General features: G+C 39.3%; 2 protein-coding genes across 3 annotated transcripts in view; both read left to right on the top strand.

The window, feature by feature from the left end:
* The window catches only part of LOC115450117 (solute carrier organic anion transporter family member 74D), a 39231-nt gene extending 37221 nt beyond the window's left edge, over positions 1-2010 (top strand). Inside the window, 1 exon segment of the mRNA XM_037442749.1 lies at positions 1822-2010. Within this exon segment, the coding sequence (XP_037298646.1) occupies positions 1822-2010 (189 nt within the window).
* Positions 2011-11528: 9518 nt separating this feature from the next.
* On the top strand, positions 11529-17089 carry LOC115447756 (transcription factor Ken). Of its 2 annotated transcripts, none has more exons than XM_030174968.2 (4): positions 11529-11738; positions 12572-12692; positions 12863-13336; positions 13405-17089. In XM_030174968.2, the coding sequence occupies exons 1-4, from the start codon at positions 11563-11565 to the stop codon at positions 14353-14355; spliced, it is 1722 nt and encodes a 573-aa protein (XP_030030828.1). In that variant the 5' UTR covers positions 11529-11562; the 3' UTR covers positions 14356-17089. The 2 variants fall into 2 exon arrangements, with proteins under 2 accessions (XP_030030828.1, XP_030030827.2); XM_030174967.2 differs by having other exon boundaries at positions 11533-11738; positions 13426-17089.
* Positions 17090-18838: the final 1749 nt, after the last annotated feature.

Raw genomic sequence — 18838 nt, 5'->3', positions numbered from 1 at the left:
TGAGGCCACGAGAAAAATAATATGTGTGCGAACCACAATATATATTGCTTCTAACTGTGAGGTTTTGTGTTCAGTTTTGGGTAGATCGTAATGAGTACCCATTAGACAAAACATAAGACTGCTATCCTCCGGTACTGACTTACGAAATTTATATCTCAATATAAAAGTTATTTCAGATTCATAATTCCTATATTATACTTGAGATTTTTATTAGACAAAGGTTATTTTAAACTAAGTCTACCACATTGAATATTCATAATTTATCAGGAAAATATATTAGTACATGAATGGTGCGGAAATATTTTAATTAAAACACAACACAGACTAATCAAATAATACTTGACAATCTTCGACGCCGGCTGTGCACACAAGAATTATTATGCAAAACAATTGTGATCAATAAGCACGGAACTTAATATTACGCAGAAGAAGGAAATTGTAACAATAGATTCTGGAATAAGTAATTTATTATAAATTAAACGTATTTCACAATCTGGTAACACTGGTGGCCGCCTGAGAAATACAAAGAAACATTTGTCAAAAAAATTATAATAATAAAAATAAAATTAGCATAATAGTGCAGTGACAATAATCGAAAATTTCGATGCAAATGTAGTTTTACCTAAGACACGAGTGAAGTAACTTTCTAAAAACTGCTCGAGTGACCTTGAAATAAACGCTGTTACAAAACCGCGGCCCGCTCGCCGGCGCTACCTCCTCCTCCCGCGCCCCCGCCGGCGCTCCGCCGCGCTGTACCGCCCGCGCGCCGTCGCATCACGCACACACAGACGCGCACGCACACACGCCCGCCCACACGCACACGTGCGCATACTCACTCACACACGCACCAAACGTTTACACCACACGTAAACAAACATAAACACGTGTAACTCGTGTGTGTGAATGAGAAAGGAGTGGTGAAAAATCTAGTCCGTACAACTCAATGTTCAGCTGTAAAAATGCTAAAGAAATTAGAAATTACTTGTCTGCCGTCAATGATACGTGAATCACTGGTCTCTATTGATCTATTGTACGATTCCTTGCGACAACACCATGGGAAAAGCGAAGAAATAAAAAACACGCCCCAAGTCTAAATGTAACAAACGTAAAGGTCACAATAATATTCCATTCATATTGAGGCGCTAACAAAACACACCTTAAAATTGTGTCGATTTTGAAATCTCTACCTTCCAAATATACGAAATCCTTGAACATGGGTATGTAGGCCATGACCAAGTCCGAATATGTCTCGTAGATGAGCGTTAGCTAGCCGAGAAACGCGTCGATACGTTGCGCAATATTGTTGACTTTCATCCCGAAGGTCAAGTGCCATCCTATTTCAAAACGGACCTTGGACGAGTCTGGTTCACCTCGGATCAGTCGAGAACCGCCGAACAAACGGAAGAGACCGCCGCGAATAGATATTAATCAAACAAAGAATACGTCTTTGTGTGGAGTGTGGAGTCGCCGTTCGCGGCACACACCACACAGTACACACGCACCTAATTGCGATTTAAAAGATCACCGAGGTGCCTCCGAACAATAGAAGTTGGATACAGTAATATCAATGTATTTATCGCATCGCAGTTGGTTCAGCACAAAGCAACAGATGCGAAGGTCAACCAATTTCGCGGCGTGAGAACGCCTCTACTAGATTTAATTCATTATAATTTGCTGTAATAACACCAGATATATTCAAATGACTGCCGAGTGCCGACAATCATATCCGACCTTTTCTAAGACACGTTCTTTATAAATAGTCATCTAACTGCCACGGTGATCGCAAAATGTCGAACACGAACTGTATTTGTTCCCAACTAGGTACGGTTACAATGTGGAAATAATGCCGCGAGGTTCGGGCCCCGGCCGAGCCGACGCCGTTGCAGAGATGAGATCCTCCGCGCGGCGGCGGCATCGCCGGTGAGTGTCACCGTTGCACAACCCGCTGACGTCGGCGGCGCGGTGTCGCGCGGTGCGGCGCTGACGGCGCTGCTCTACTGTTTGTTCTAACGGTTAACAGGTATCTGGCACAAGGGATCGATCGTCAATCAAACGCAAGGTGAGAGTGTAACTGCGTAGCTATTTTAGCAGCATCGAAGGTAAAACTCATTCGCGCTTTCGGGCCGCGACTCTCTCGTACAAGGGTACGATGGCGTTTATAAATAAATACATCAGCAAGTTGCCAACGACGGTAATATGATTAGTTGCCGTTTAGTCAAACGATACGGCAATGACATTCCATCAAGTGCTTACTGTAAATGAATCCGCGCCGCTCTGACGAACTCTAAAAAACGTCGCATTGCCTCGAACGTGCTCCGATGAATGAAACAAACAAATACGCGAAAAAATTATAAATTATGACTCGAATTATCATAATGGCAATGATCTCGTTTGACTCAACTGCTCGCTGATTAAATCACTTTGGACAGTTCCTTGTTTTTTTACAACGCAAAAGAAAATTATCGTGATGTGTTCGATGACGAGCAGGTCAGAGTTCATAGAATCAGGAAGAGGATCGAGTGCGGCGGCCGGGGCCTGACGTACGACAGAAGGTTGAATTGACCGTGGCTAGTGGTTGTTATGAATGAACTTGTTCGTTTGTTGCGGAGCAGGCGTTGCATAATGGGCACAGGCTGGTAGTGCTGGCAGCATGTCCGAAGGCCGGCGCACGAAGCGCGTGCGGAGCGCGGCGTGTGACCGCGTGTGTCGGCGTGTCAGCCGCCAACCGCCCGCCAGCCGCCCGCCACGCGCGACGCTCCACGCTTCCCCGCGTGTCGTGGCGAGGCGCGGCCAAGCGCGACACCTTCCTGCTCGACAACTAAACTGTACCGTCCACACCACTATCGCTTTCTGTCGCGCCGCGCCACACCGCGCCACACCGCTCCGCAGCTCGCGCACACACCTCGCAGTTAGAAGTTTGAAAAGGGGTCTGTTGCTAAGTACACGTGTGTGCGGATTTGTCATTGAGACCGTGTTACTGGCGGCATTATTATTATGACTTCCCAAACCGCTAAACTCTTCCTTATTATTACATCAACTTGTTTTATCATTGTTATAATTCCGGTGGCCGGTTAGAGAAACGTTTATCAACCGTAAAGCATGTTGCAGACATTGTTACAAAATTTCAACGAGCTGAGAATTAGCGTCAAATAGAAACGGACAATTTAATTCAGCCGATCATTTCATTTGTGCAAATAGAGCATAAACCGACTGCGAGCATGTAAATGCAGTTCATGAGATTTTCTGCGTTTCTGATTAACAAGGGCGGCCGCGCCGCCGACTCGCCGCCGCGTCGCCGCCGCGCCCGCCACTCTATCGCATCGGTGCATGCGCTACTCGACAAACACTAACAATGTAATTATTATTGTTAGATGGATATTATTATTATAGATCCCAGATCTATACTCTCGGGTTATTAGAAGTCTCGACTGAATTTCGAACATATCAACAAACACGGGTACATTCTTAATCAGCCTTACCCTCATGCTGAGGGGCCTTTCCCAGAAGCGTGCGATAGATAACCGAAAATTATAATGTGCTAGCAAACTTGTAAACCCATAGTAATATGTTGGGATCATATCATCACCACCCCATCTACTAGATCTCCTAAAGATGGTGGTTCAAAACTGCAGTAATATAAATGTCGCCCTCTCGTTCCTAACTTAAAATGCATGCAATATAATTGGGATAGTTTATAATGTTAACTTACACATAATTACTTGACTTTATAATATGTTTCCTACAGAAGCGTCATTAGGTAACGGTAAGATACAAAATTCACTAACATGTTTATTTCTATAAGCCTACGAAAAGTGAATTCGTATTTCAAAGAAACAAAACCAGTTAATTATTAATGATTTTAATATCTCACGTTAAAATTGCCATGCAATACGGTGTGTTCAGTTTTATTATTGCCAAAAACAATTATACATTTTAGTTTCTATATCGATATTTAAAAAATGCTAAAAAGTCTCATACGTCTTCCCTCCCAAAAGCAGCGACGTCTCTAACTGCGGTAAACATTTACAACACAAGAGCGTACTTCAAACAGCCGTTAGCGCAGAGGTGTTAGCCGCTAGTGCAATGTTCAGAGGCATGTCAGGGTCGCGTCATCTCTAGAGGCCGCATAGTTCTAGCAGCGCGCTTAGCTGACACCTATAAAGCTTCGAGTTTGATGCTACTTCATTATACTTTGTAGTGTGCGATGCTTAAACAGATTTGATTTTATTTATCGGGGATTTAATTTGTGCCTGATGTCCGTATTTCCCATTCTCTGATTGAGAGCTAGCTGCCTCATTCACATATCATTATGAGTCCTAATAGCACTTACGTAAAGTTTACTAAAGTCATATCTTTCCCATCACTAAGCAAGTCTATTGCAAGTCATAAGACCAGTTCCGACCGACTATCACTTCACCAAAGCCATATAAATTATTATTTAAAATCTTGGCCCTCACGATATCACAGCCTTAATCATGTAAGTTTTATTAGAACTCCCGATCCGTTCGTTAGGTAGGTACTAATAAACTACCACATTTTCCTTGACGACACTCTGATCTTTAGAATTCGTTCAATAAATTTCTAGCAATAAAAATAAACATATGGCTCAAACCATATGAACAAATCTCAGTAAATCTAAGTAGACAAAAGAACATACTTGTGATGCGTAAAAACACCTTTTCACTTAATTACATAAAAAATCACGAAATGTTAGTACAAATAACGTCGGTAACAATAGTGAGCAACGTCATTCGACCTTACGAAGGCAAATAAAGGTGTTATACCAGATACAGGGTCACATTGTCTTGGGTGGTGGAACTGTCGCAGCGCGGGCTCAACGGAAGGTCCAGATCTATTATAGCTTGCTTCAGCAGGACTGGAAATTTACACAAAATTTGCGGATTTTACTATCAGAGGAAGCGTTCTAAGATATAAGAGATATCTATGTTCCCCACAGGTTCTATCAATATCATTCTACCGTTTACCGAGAACGGGCAGTAAACTATGGGGTTGCTCCTTAAACCTTTTAACGTGTAGTGACAATTATAATGACACATTTTACAAAGCAGTTCGTCTATTTATATTGTCGGTGACTAGCCGACTGACCATATTTGCCCGCCTCGGGGAAAATAACCACCGCAGAAATAACCAATCATAGTGAAATATAAAACTAAAATATTTTACTTTACAAATATGTAAATTACCTTTCTAACACGACGATAGTAAAATTACTTTCTGGTATAGGTACACAATATATCTGTCTGACGGTGTCGTCGCTTTGCCTATTTCTATCACCAGTAATGTGTGACCATTATCGCAAGTAGTTTATAGACTACGTGAATGGAATGCGAGTGCGGTACGCGGTTGTACAAAGTTTTGATATCGCTACTGTTTCCGAGCACGTGTACCGCTCACAATCAGGAGACCTATTTCGGCAATCAATTACATACAAAAATAAACCATATTTGCTTATTGCATAACACTTTTCACAAGCTAACCGCAGCGCTGTACTGTATTGCGGTTGGCTATTTACAAAGAAGTTATAAAAAACAACCAATACCGATGATTACAGTATAACGTAAAGTGTGAGAGAACATTTTCGTAACTTTCAATTTATTTGGCAACTCAGTGGGCGAAAGTTGGAACTTTTTTCCCAATCTTACGCTTCAGTAGCCCAACGACGTCTAACAATTTCTATGCTTGCAACACTGACGGCGCGAAACGTTTCGTAAAACCAATTTATACACCGTTATACAGTTACTTTTGTTATTTTCGCTGGTGGATTATCTATGTATATACATTTATATCTAGAAAATTGACACTCACCTATAATTCCCACACATAAACGTTGTGTATTCATAAGAACAAGCTTTAACAGTGTTTATTTTATAAGTTTACAGTTCCTAGTTCACATAATTATTTATGCTAAAAGGTAATAATGAAGGTACATATTTAGATTTCTTCGAATATGAAAATGAGCAATGTCATGAAGTATCGCAAATATATTTATCATAATAATTAAAATCAATCTCTCACTGTAATTACAGAACATTTATACCACAAATTGATCTGGAATTGTCAACATCAATAAAATTATAATTTGCAACTATAGTTGTGCCTTTATTTTTGATCAACTACAACAGTAATATTTACTAGTTCATTTGGCGAGGTACAATTAACTGCGCCGTTCCTCCTTTTACAGTGAAACGAATGTCATAAAAAGCAATGTAGAAGCTCCGGCGCCACACCGCCGCGCAGGCTCCGGGCCGGGCCGACAGCACGCGCTCTCGCACAACAAATACTTATACGAATAGGAATTTAACAATAAATGTTTTTATGAATGACGGAATCGCCCGCTAGCCTAATGTAATCATTAAAATCACTCCAGACGTTTTGGAGTCCATATGGAACGTACTCATATTTATTTATATGTATATAGATTGAATAAATTACTCTCAAAGGCAAAAAAATTGTTAATTGAAACTCTGATTACTAACGTCTAGGAAGCTTCGGTGTTGTCAGTGTTACAACCATACTTGTCCCGCAGTCGGGTCTCTGCACGCTTCCTGCGCGCGAGTATGTGACCATATTATCCTAATTGGGAATGAATCCAGTAGCCAACAGTTATATTGCCATTCTAGGCCGCTAGGTTCGCCGCTAATTACTGTGTGCCGTATTACATAAGACCGTATTTCTTTTCTAACCCAACCTTGTACAATGATTGAGATATTTTATTATATTCAAATGCTCTAACGAGTGTCCAGTTTGCCTTCCTGTCTGTCTTCATTCCATTTTGATGGGTTTATTTTTTATAACATTAACATATATGTTAATGATGTAATAATATAAATAGAATAACTTTTATAATTCATTTTATATGCGTGTGCAGCTCTGAGCTCAACGGTGTAAAACTTCTTATAGTATTCTAAATTAAAATATGCGACATATCTATGTTTATTAATCTTAACTTTCAATAACTTTTAATTGAATCAAACTGAAAGTCGAAAACCAAGTTACCTTCATTTGCCGCCAAATTAGCAGGTAAAAGGCAAAAAGACCGTGTGTAAATTAAAATTTCCGGAATTTTGTTTACTGAAAAGTGTTGGTGAAAGTGACTGCGTTAATGTTAAAGGAAGGTCAATTTGTTATTGAATTAAAGGCCATGTAAACGCCGAAACATTGCTTTTCATTTACCTTAGATAAGAACCAAACATCGCCGTGGCGCCCTCTATTAACAATGGAAAGAAGCATTATGTCCGAAAGCATATTTTCATAGATAGTACGTAGAAAGGCGTAGTGATTCTCTAAATGCCCACTAGATGGCAGTAAATATGATAGATGAAATTTGTAGATTTTCAATATTGTACTTTAGCATCTCTGAAACTACTTATCTGATTCTGAAAGTTGTGTCACCACATTATTATCCTTGAGTGTATCTCCTTTTTATATCGAGAACTGACTTTACGTTGACGGCCAGATAGTAAACACCAATACCTAAAAGCATAAATAATCAAATATCTGCATAATAAAAAGTTTTGTTTGAAAATATAAATGTATAAACATAACAAGTTTAGGAACATGTATGAATATTATACAAGAAAATTGTAGCATAAATCAAACTTTAGCGTACGGACTGCAGACGCATCTAAGTGCTGTGGTGAACAACACAAAGGCATTTAACTTAAAACACTTTGAAAAACATAGAAAACTGATCGGTATCTTTTCTGAGTAATTCTACCGGAGTTGTAAAATGTTTTTATTACCATCTTTTCTTAGGGTTGTCACTTGTCAGTTCGTTATACCGTCACTGTACCGTGAAACATTGAAATACGCCTGAAGTAGTTTTATATTCTTAAAGGCTTAATGCCACCAAGGCAACCCTGAGAAGTGATTTGATGCAAAACATGGGAACTGCAACGTTTCGAGTGGCTTCACACACACAATGGCGGGTGAGCCTGACTCGCACCGCTGCGCCGGCGCCCGCCTGAAAATACACTCCTCTGCTGAATTACCGGCTGATCCCCGCGCAGATTACCTACGTGATTCAAATCCACAATAGGCACTGAAAGACCGGTTCAACACACACTAGTCTAGGTCATACATGTTTGCATTTTTTGTAACAAATGAAACGGGTCACCATCCAAAAATATGAATCATGGTGTTGAACTCGAGACCGAACCTCGAGCGATGGCGTCGTAAGCACAATGTCAAAGATTTTCTTTCCAATTTTATACTACTGTCGAGCCGGTTCCATATTATAAAAAGTAAAATTGGATACACCGACGCTCTACCGCCGCATGCATCCAGTACAAAGTGTATTATATCTTCAAATAAATAAGTAGTTTACGCAACAGCGTTCATTACAATCGAAGTTAAAAGTCAAGATCATACGTTTATGAAAACTTCCAATCAACACATCTCTCTATTGTACATTCGCCTTCAGCTGTCTTCTCATCCACCTCTACATTGCTTTTACTAACATAGCCTTCACGCGATAATACACGTTGCTTCTTTATTGTACAAATAAATATAATTAAATGCTTTTACAAACTCTGATATTACAATACAATACAGGCAACGTATATGAGATTTTTGTCTTCATAAATATGTACCTAAATTCTCCATACTCGACCAGTACCCGCGTAATTAATGAGGTGACCTCCAATTAGTTTCATTAAAACAGAATCAGCCCACATTCATCGCCAAGAGGAGTACACCCGTTTTGTTATGATTTTCTTTATATGTACATCTACTGGAACGTATATTATATGTTATATATTTTGCTTTTTTTAATTTCACCTCTAGCACTTAATATCTGTAAATATCCGTTTTATTGTATTATATATCTTGACCTATCATAAGTCTAAGTATGTTCAATGACACATGACATGTGACATACATGACTAATGAATTATCATTTTTTTTTATAAGCTCACGCCTCTACTCCGGGGAGGCCGGTACAATCTTATTTCCTGATCTTCATACGTGTGGAATAGTGGATAGGTTCATTTTACGGATCAATTTGTTTGCTCTATTAGAAAATATAAATCAGAAGCACAACGATAACAAAACGAGCAGTCCCCAATAACTGATTATTATTATAATTATAGTTAATCTATGCGAATACGTAAGGAAGCAAGCAATTTGATTCTATTTTAATATATTCCCGTACTCAAGGAAATGTCAGTCTGTGAACAAAAACTAAGCTTTATTATATACAGAGCTATATAGCTCTGCACGCCAGTAAGCACTTAATTATATGACCGCTAATTCCATTCTACGATTCTTTTATCGACCATGAAACTCCAAAAATAGACACATAAAGAAACATATTTAATTTTTTTTACAAAATAATGAATTCTCATGAGTCCAAAAATTTTAAACAATTGAAATCTCAATTGCAAAACCGTGACCGAATGCGATTAGAATCGTCTTGCGTGCGAACTGCGGCCCGGTAATGGTTGCTCGGTGTTGCCAGGTGCAATGCTGTTGGTGGGAATTGCCGTTTTGATCTGAGGCTATATTTCGGAGGTCCATTAAATTGTATTTGCCTTGTTCCCATTCCTCCGAACTAAACAACGCTCAATTTCTCTAGATGTTTGCATGTCCATGGATATTCTCTTATCACAATCCTCAAGTACCTAATAACTAATCTATTTAGGTTTTTTCCTTTCACGTGTTTATTGATATTATTCTGCTTTGTTTGTAACTAATTGTATTTTAATTGTAATTGTTTAATTTAATTTTAATGCATGCGTCTGAAGATAGTTCACTGCTAATGCCTTATACTATTTCCAATTTCTATCTACCTTATTGTTTCTGTGTCCTAATAATGAAAAATAATGAATATTGCCAAATAACCGTTTTGGCAACATTAGTCAGTATTAGTACTGGCGGTCTCGCATTGCACTTTTATGTAGCAGGGCAATTAAATGTGTTCTAAGCGATACGACACAACAATAGAACAACCGTCACCGACAACAATGAACAGTACCATCGCCTGTGACCCCACTCTTGCCAAACAATGCAAAGAAGCGCCTGCTGATCGTCTTTTAAACGATATAGCTTCCATTGCAGCAATCATTACGATTATCGGGCCAAGGTTTGCTGCAGGCTTTCTATCACCTGCTATTAGGTTCTATTACCTTTTTAGATTAAGAAACTTTTTAGATTAATATGCGCTGTAATCTTGATTCTTTCAAATCATTGTTTAACGTTAAAAACATTCGTTAACTTTTTATTCCAAATTGGATTAACAATGTATACGATTTCCGAAAGTTTCGTGAAATGCTTCTTATTAGCAGTGATGTAAGATGTTTGACACAAACGTTATGAAAAATACAGACATGAGACATGCACTATTTCGTTTCTGGGTACTGCCGGGAATCCTCGTTCCTGATACAAGACTTGTGTAATGGGGTCAGGACTACGCCACCGTATTTATTATCCAATGATCAGTCGGATTCTATTACTGGGCTGTTATTGAATCGTTTGTTGCCGTAACAGTCGGCTGGGCGCAACCTTGTCTTCCTTACACAGTCGGTTTTCAGTAGAATAAATGAACCGAGAACATTACGACGGGCCTCTGTTTTGATTTCACTTGTGATGCACGAAACTATAATTGTAATCACAATTAGTAACATTATTGAGAGAAACAACGTTATTATAATTGCTGTTACAGGCCTGCTTGTTACATTAAACCATTTACAGGTACAAATATGAATCATTGATACACGATTTAACTCTGTAATTACAAATACGTAAACGTTTGCGTTCGGTTTAATATAACCCGCACTAATTAACTTTATAACGTCTTCATAAACTATAATAATATAGAAATGAAAAATACATATTGACATGGTTGTAATGAAAATTAATTCCAAGAGAATAAATTCACAATAAAATCGTTCGTTTTCGATGGGAGGTGCATGACAAACACAACACCTAATGGTATATAACCACCGCTTTTACAGTGTTATAGCACCTCAATCAAGATGCGTTATTGTTACAGAATAATTGGGGTTAGAGGAGATTTTATAGTCCGTAAAACTCAATCAAAATGCACCAGTAAGCTAAGACGTAACATTGTTGTTCTAAAATGTTAATTTTGTATTCAGTCTTTGTATTTCAATATAAATATCATAAAATAGAATTTATTAACAAGGTTACGTTGATATGAATTATTTTTGCATTGTTTTGTTTCCGTGGAAGCGCACTGAACGGAATGAGCAAGGGTAAACTAAATATAGACATTATTTAGGAAGCAATTACTACATTATGACGTATTTACCGAGTAATTAAAAGATGATTTGTATTTAATTTTCGGAGAGTTAATATTCAAATCGTATTCAGCGTTACAAATGCATTTATATACTTACTGATTTCATTTGTACTATTTTAAAGACGGATTTTAATATGCTAATTCGTTTCTGTCCTTAAATGGTTAAAAATCAAAGAAACGTATTAGCGCACTATGGTTACTGTGGAAATAGTTGTTTTTTATGTTCAGCGACACTTGTATCTTGTATAAGAATATTCTTCCTATTTGTTTCCAGTGCTGGAATGATGGGCGAAGGGCTGCTGACGCTGACGTACGGCAAGCACCACGCCTGCATCCTGAACGAGGTGGGCGCGGCGTGGCGCGGCGCGCGCTACTCCGACCTGGTGCTGGTCTGCGACGACGCCGTGCCGCTCGCCGCGCACAGGATCGTCATGGCGGCCGCCAGCCCGCTCATCAGGTATTTGTTCACTGATTCCGCCCGTATGAAGATATTTTCCGGTATAAAAACTTGCCTATGTCCCTCTCAGCTATCTGCATACCGAATTCATGATTCAGGTGTGAAAGCGTAACATACATGCAGACAGACGGAGTTATTTTCACATTTATAATATAAAGTATAGTTGGAAGTATGGGTTTTCTTGGGATAAACACTATGTCTGACCCTATGTCTTTTAATAATACTGAACCCGAAAGCGATTCCTTAGATTTTCTATTGTGTATCGCATGGACTGCATACAGTTTAGAATTCTTATACGGCTCAGTTCTCGGTGTAGCCCTGGTCGCACAATGAGCTGTGAGTTTATTGAATTATGTATAGGTAATTTTGTTTTGTTGAATATGGATATATCTATAGTGATGGTTTCATCGCCTGTCACTTAATGAACGCCAATTAATACGGCGAAACTATCAAGCCCTTTAGGGGTTAAAAATGGGGATTTTTTTATTGTAATACTGATTGTTTTGATTGTGGACGCAGCTATGGACGTCAGCGTTTCTAATAGGTACATAAAATTTTATAATAGTCTTTTGTCTATATTTTGTAAATATACAATTTAGTGACGTTAATGTACTAGATGCATATGAAATGCGTCAATTTCGTGTGAATAGAGATAATGCGAAGTTTTTATGCATGCTTTATTTAGAATATTTTTTTATATTCTTCAATTTAAATGTATTCATGGCTTTAAAAACATAAATAACTTACAAAATAACGTATGTAATTTAACATTTGCGTCATAACACTGACGTATAGCTGGCAATTAAATTAACCCTTAGTTTTTCTGCTTACAGAAAAATACTCGATGACACTCCGTCAGTCGAGAATCCAGTCACGATTCACATGTCCGGCATTAACAGCACTCTCATGAGGCATCTACTCGTGTTTCTGTACAGCGGCCAAGCCTACATAGAGGTAATTAGTTTTCCTTATGTTTATTTATTACATACGACAAACATCAATCAAAAATTAATTTACACGCTCGCTAACGAGAGCTTGTTTTACTCATAACATAGAAGGTCTTGCAAGCGGAACTTAACTAAATTATACGAGCTGTTAATAATAATAAAATTTTTCGATTTCAGTCCGGCGAAATAGATGATATGCAAGAACTATTTGAACTTCTAGAGATAAAATCAGATGTATGGAAGTCTACAAAAGAACGGCAACAAGCTGAGGAACGGAACAGATCTTGCGAAAGGAAAGCAAAAAATCTTAAAACAGACATCAATAGCAACGAAAGCAGTAAACACGATGCACCTTCAGGATCTTCACATTCGGAGAGCGAGCGAGTGACACCAGGCGCGGGATACAGCAAGGACAAGGACCGAGGAGAATCTGAATCGCTCAGCGTAAAGAAGGAAAACATGTCTACAAGTAGTAATGATGAAAGGGAAGAAGAGGACGCAGACAACAGAGATAAAGAATGCGGTAGATTGACAGCTCGACGGCGGAGCTCGTCCAACCCGGTGAATCTGTCGTTGGCCAGGAACTCAGAGAACACCGGCAGCGAACACGACGACTCGCAAGACGTGGACGTGGAAACAGTTACCGCAAAGGTAAATATATCAAGCTCTCAATTATAATAACATTGTAAACTAACAATTCAATTTTATTATATTTAAAGTATTATGAATTACTTTTTCAGAACATATCGAGCAGAAGATCAACGTCGTCAAGCCAAGATGACCAGCCACAGGGGACAGTTTACAGAAGACAATTGCTAAGTGATCGGTTAGGACGGGGTATTGAAAGAGCAAAACGAAAATCACATTATCTAGAACCACCAGAACTCGATTTACGGACTGTAAAGTTAGAAGATTATGCCCATCTCAAACCGCCCGACCAAGATCTAATGTCACTGGTACAAACATCGCCAGAAAATTACGTCGTCACGCCGCATAGGAAAAGGAGACCCGGATTTCATAATTCACCTTCACAAAACCCCCCATTTGTATCATTCCCCCCGAGTTATTTAGAAGAAATGGCGCACCTGCGGTATCCCCAGGGTCCGGCAACTGCGGCTGCCGTCGCAGCGAGTCGACTTGGCGCACTGCATACTCTCAGTGCGTCGGCACCGCCCTACCTCCCTGAACGAAGCGTGACTCCCCCGACGACCGCCCATGAAGACGCTCTCAAGTACCGACCGCCGAGCGCAGGATCATGGGGACCTTGGCTGTGCCAACCGCAAATGGGAGGCGATGATACACCCTCAACGGAACACGACCAAGGATCGAGCAAGCAAGCTCCCGTGCGTGAGTACCGCTGCGAATACTGCGGGAAACAGTTCGGCATGTCATGGAATCTCAAGACACATCTCCGGGTCCACACTGGCGAAAAGCCTTTCGCGTGTCGACTCTGCGTCGCCATGTTCAAGCAGAAAGCTCACCTGTTGAAGCATTTGTGCTCAGTGCATCGTAATGTAATATCATCGAGCGAGAACGACGGGCGCACCAACACGCCCGGCCGGTTCAATTGCTGCTTCTGCCAACTGACGTTTGAGGCGTTGCCGGAGTTGATCCGGCACCTGTCGGGGCCGCACAACAGTCTGCTCCTCAGTAAAAACCTGCACGAATGACGCCAGGCCACGTGACGCGGCCGCGCGCGTTCCCATGGACTTTGAAATAATTTTCCTCTCGCTCCGAGAGTGCTATTGTGATATGTGTTTAAGAAGCATATGTTAAGCGCTTAGTTGTAGATGGTGCGGTGTCGCCGAGCGTCGCCGGGAGTGCGCATTCGCGGCGGACCGTCGCGGATGTGACGTTTATGACTAATTTAAAATCACACGTTTGCCGAAAGGGTCCAAATTGTTATAATTTGTTTAAAAATTATAATCCGGGACCAATCTTCCAACATAGTATTTATTTGAAAGATGTATTTCATTAGGGTAAATATTATTGTAAAAGCCACCGACACATTAATTCCTTAAGAATAGAAAATAGATTATATTGTCAGCGGAAAGTTGCGAAGTGTGTGAGCACCCGACGTAGAAACGTCACATCAACTACCTCCTAATTTAAATCAGTATCTTGATGAAGCTAAGTGGCGTTTGTTCGGGTCACGGCCATCAGGCCCTGTACGTTCGCGCAGCAACACGCGGCCTATCGGTCTAGTCAGAGTTGGAACTAGGATTAATATGGAACGTTTATTAAAACTATTGCCCATTAACACGCCAAAAAATAGTTTACAAAATATTTGGTGCTTCAAATTATTGTACTCTACTACTGCTTTCTCGCGTATACTAAAGTTTTCATATTCCGGTTCGTTCCAATTTGTGGTCTGACTTCATATTTCGCAGCTTTTTAACGACATTCTACAATCTCAATATTAGGTTTTATCAATTTATGTAACTTCTAAAGTAGAAAAACAAATGTGTTCGTATTAATATTATGTAATAACCGTGTACCGTGCAGGTACCGTGCGCCTCTCCTACCGGGATACCACACGCGAGTGCCACGCGAGTGCCGATCAGTATGCAATGTCGATGAGCACCAAAGATTTGTAAAGCGTCGAAGATGTTTGGTGTATACAATTAAGAGAAATTAAAGGGACCTGAAATGATTTTTGATTTGTTAAACTTAACGTATGTAGGTACCAATTTAATCTCGCCTCTTACTTAGTTACTAACTTCGAATTTCTCCGTAAATGTATTCGGTTATTCCGCTAGGGACTCTTGTATGAAGCTTGAATATCTTCTTATTTTTTGGATTAATTTACTACTTTAGAGTATTAAGAGCTTCTCAGGCGTTACTTTCAAACGTATATTTTTACCAATTATTATTTTAGCTTTATTTCAAATCTTTGAAATGTTTCAAAGTCGCTTTTTATCGAACACATGTTTGTGGCCAGTTATATTAAATCTATTGTACAATGTACTGCGAGTGCTGGATGTCTATTATAATTTCCTTAGGCTTCTATTTAAACAAACACGGTTGATAGATAGTGCCGTCAGTTCCATTCCAAAAGGTTTTGTACATAGTGTATGGAGGAAGCGTCCGATACTATTTGAACAAACATTTCCATAATACTCATTGGGTGGCACGGGGCGCGCCGAGCGCTTCACGTTTTCGCTTTTCCACATGCAATCAGTATGTTTGGCGTGTATCGTGGATACCTTTTCAATGCGATTCCACGCGTTTGTGAACTACAAAATAAACTAAAGTTACCAACGAGTTGTTCAAAACGTAGTCTTAAACGAAGAAATTGTCAATTTGCTTTAATTATTCTGTTTCGATCGTTACCTACGTTATACCTGATTTTGTTTGTATTTCTCGTGTTTTGTTTGTCGTCGCGTATTGACGTAATATAATTGGGGAACAAGTAATTTTAAGGATTGTGATTTCGGGGTATCGTTAGATTTCTATGTGATAATTATCTGTTTTAATGTAAAAGGAAATATTTTGAGAACGCCGTCTTCCATTGCGTTTTCCAATGTTTTCGGTTTTTTATTCGTGTATATAATTAGAGTTAAGCCAACGATGCATGACAATACAATCGTCCACACAGTACGTAGCCTGCCTGACTTACGCGTTACGTTTATAGAACAAACTGTTAGAATTGTTTCAATTGTAGTTATAAGGTCGTTGTGATATATCGGCGTTGGTCGGGACTGCCTTCAAATGTAACAAATTATCAATGCAAAGTATGTTTAATGTTACGGTTCCTTGGACATCTTTGGATTGTATTTGGATCAATGTTTGTACAATAGGCGGAAACATAAACAACAGCTATATTGTACAATTGATTACAATGTTTTTATCTTCAATTATAAACGTAAAAACGAGTTTTAAACTTGTATGTGTATACCACGGTACAAATATTAATTTTGTATTTTTTTTTTCTAAACTTATCTAATGAGTTGATACTGTTCAAGGCATACATTTTTGTTCATCGACTTTCGATCCTAACTTTCGACACTTCGTGGTAACCCCGTAGCACTAGCGTCCGCGTAGGACACTGACGATGCGGCGTCACTCGCGTGTTTCTGCGCATGACTGCATAGCCAGAAGTATGCCATAATAGCAATACAGAAAAATAAGCGATGTCCAAGGAACAACAAATCCATTACGTAATTATTCATTACATGACGTAAAAAAAATGTAAATAATTAGTAAGTAAGATAACGATGGTAATACAGCTAACTTAATTCTGTTGAAAACATTGTCTCTGTTTTATTGTAATAAAAAAAAGTATTTTAAGTTTTCACATAGTGTACAATTTTGTAGATATTGTTTAGAAACATTAACATTCTGTAAAAATGTGTTCTTATTCGTAGTAAATTAAATAACGAAAATATTTTAGTTACACACACACCACTTGTTTATTTCTTGACTCTCCCTACAACCAGCTTTCGGTAGAGCCGTGAAGGGTCGGACCGCTGCAAGTGTAATATCAAATAAACAATTTCCTACTTAATAATACTTAATCAGACATTAAAACTAATAAGTCTTTCGCCTAATGAAAGCAATGTGATTTCCCATACATAGCAGTGAGTCGAGCCAGAGCCTCGAAGAGCAAAGCTCTTCAATTATTCCCTTCATATATTTGGTTGGTAGTTTCAACCAGAACCTAAAGATGCTTGCACATTGCGGTAGTGGCCGAAAATACAAAACATCGTTAGGTTAGTTGACTCGACGTAATTGCCATACGACTGTCCTACCATCTAGTGAAATACGACTGATATCTCACTGACTTCGAAATTCTAGCATTGGACGTCTGATGGCGTAAGTATAAAATCTGTTCACAACATTATCGACTCCACACCAACGATGACCGATAATGCAGGGCATTCTACATCACACCAACACACAGTCCCGGATCTTGATTTTTTTGTAGGCGGGGCAAAATCTGGATAATGCCGCTCGCAACCACCTATATTTTTACCTTTGTCATCATCATCACCATCATTTCGCTTCCCGCGGGAAATAATGTATGTGTTTAATGTACTGAATGCCTCAGTAGTCAAGGTTGCGTTAATGATGAGTTGTGTCTGCCAAATGTGAATTTGCCGCCCGGGTCACGGGCCTTGGCTTGCCGCCTCCCTAGATCCGGGGCTGCCGACACATCAAATATTAGTCGGCGGACAGATAGACAGAGTTACCTACAACTAGTATACCTTCATCGCGCCGAACTTACGTTTATCCTAATATTTAAAAATGTACGAGTCGAAAAACTTACACAAAATATTGTCCGACCTTAATCAAATGCAAAACCTAACAGACAAAGTACACTGCCACTAGACCCATGCGATCTAATCTCTTAATACCTAATATTTATACCGTTGCGTACTTTATAATCTAAATTGCTTGCTAAATATCCTATAAAAACTGTATTGTATAAAAACCACTGCGAGGAATGTAAGCGATCGACAGGTCCCGTCAGAGTGACAGGTGACAGGTGACGGAACCGAGCCACCGACCCACCGCGACGATAAATAATATTGACGCGAACAAGCTTCGCTGTACTTCCTGCACACCGCGCCTAGCAACAGAAACTTGTTGATAACTACATCATATGTTGTTAACAATACTAATTTACTACTAACTTATTCTCTATCTCTGCTAATCATTTCGATATAACTTTCGTACTTCCACATCCTGGTGATAGGTTTCTCATACGTGGAAGTCCGCCTGGGTAGGTACCACCGCAATATCTATTTTTGCCGCCAATTAGCAGTGTGTAGTCACTATTGTGTTCCAGTTTAAAGAACACTGTAGCCAGTGCCACTGATCATAATAAGACTAACATCTCATGTCTCAGGATGGCAAGCGCAGTAATACTTTGTAATTCAAGGTGTTGGATGGTGTTTCTACTGTTTATGGGCGGTCATATCGCTTACCATCAGGTGAGCGGCAAGATCGTCTCGTTATTCAAAGCAATAAAAGAATACTTCAAATTACGAAATCGCCTTATTTACCTGTTTTACTGATACAAATTGTTTGAGACATCATTTCGACTGTCAAAGCTTAATAAAGTTTAGAATAAATGTTTTTGTTTATGTAGAGGTTAAGACCTTAGTATTAAAAAAATAACTAAAATCTTTTTCTGTCAGAAATGTCACA

Source organism: Manduca sexta, chromosome 25 (assembly GCF_014839805.1).
Source record: "Manduca sexta isolate Smith_Timp_Sample1 chromosome 25, JHU_Msex_v1.0, whole genome shotgun sequence".
In the NCBI taxonomy this organism is placed as follows: Eukaryota; Metazoa; Arthropoda; class Insecta; order Lepidoptera; family Sphingidae; genus Manduca; species Manduca sexta.
This window is presented reverse-complemented; position numbering and strand designations above follow the sequence as displayed.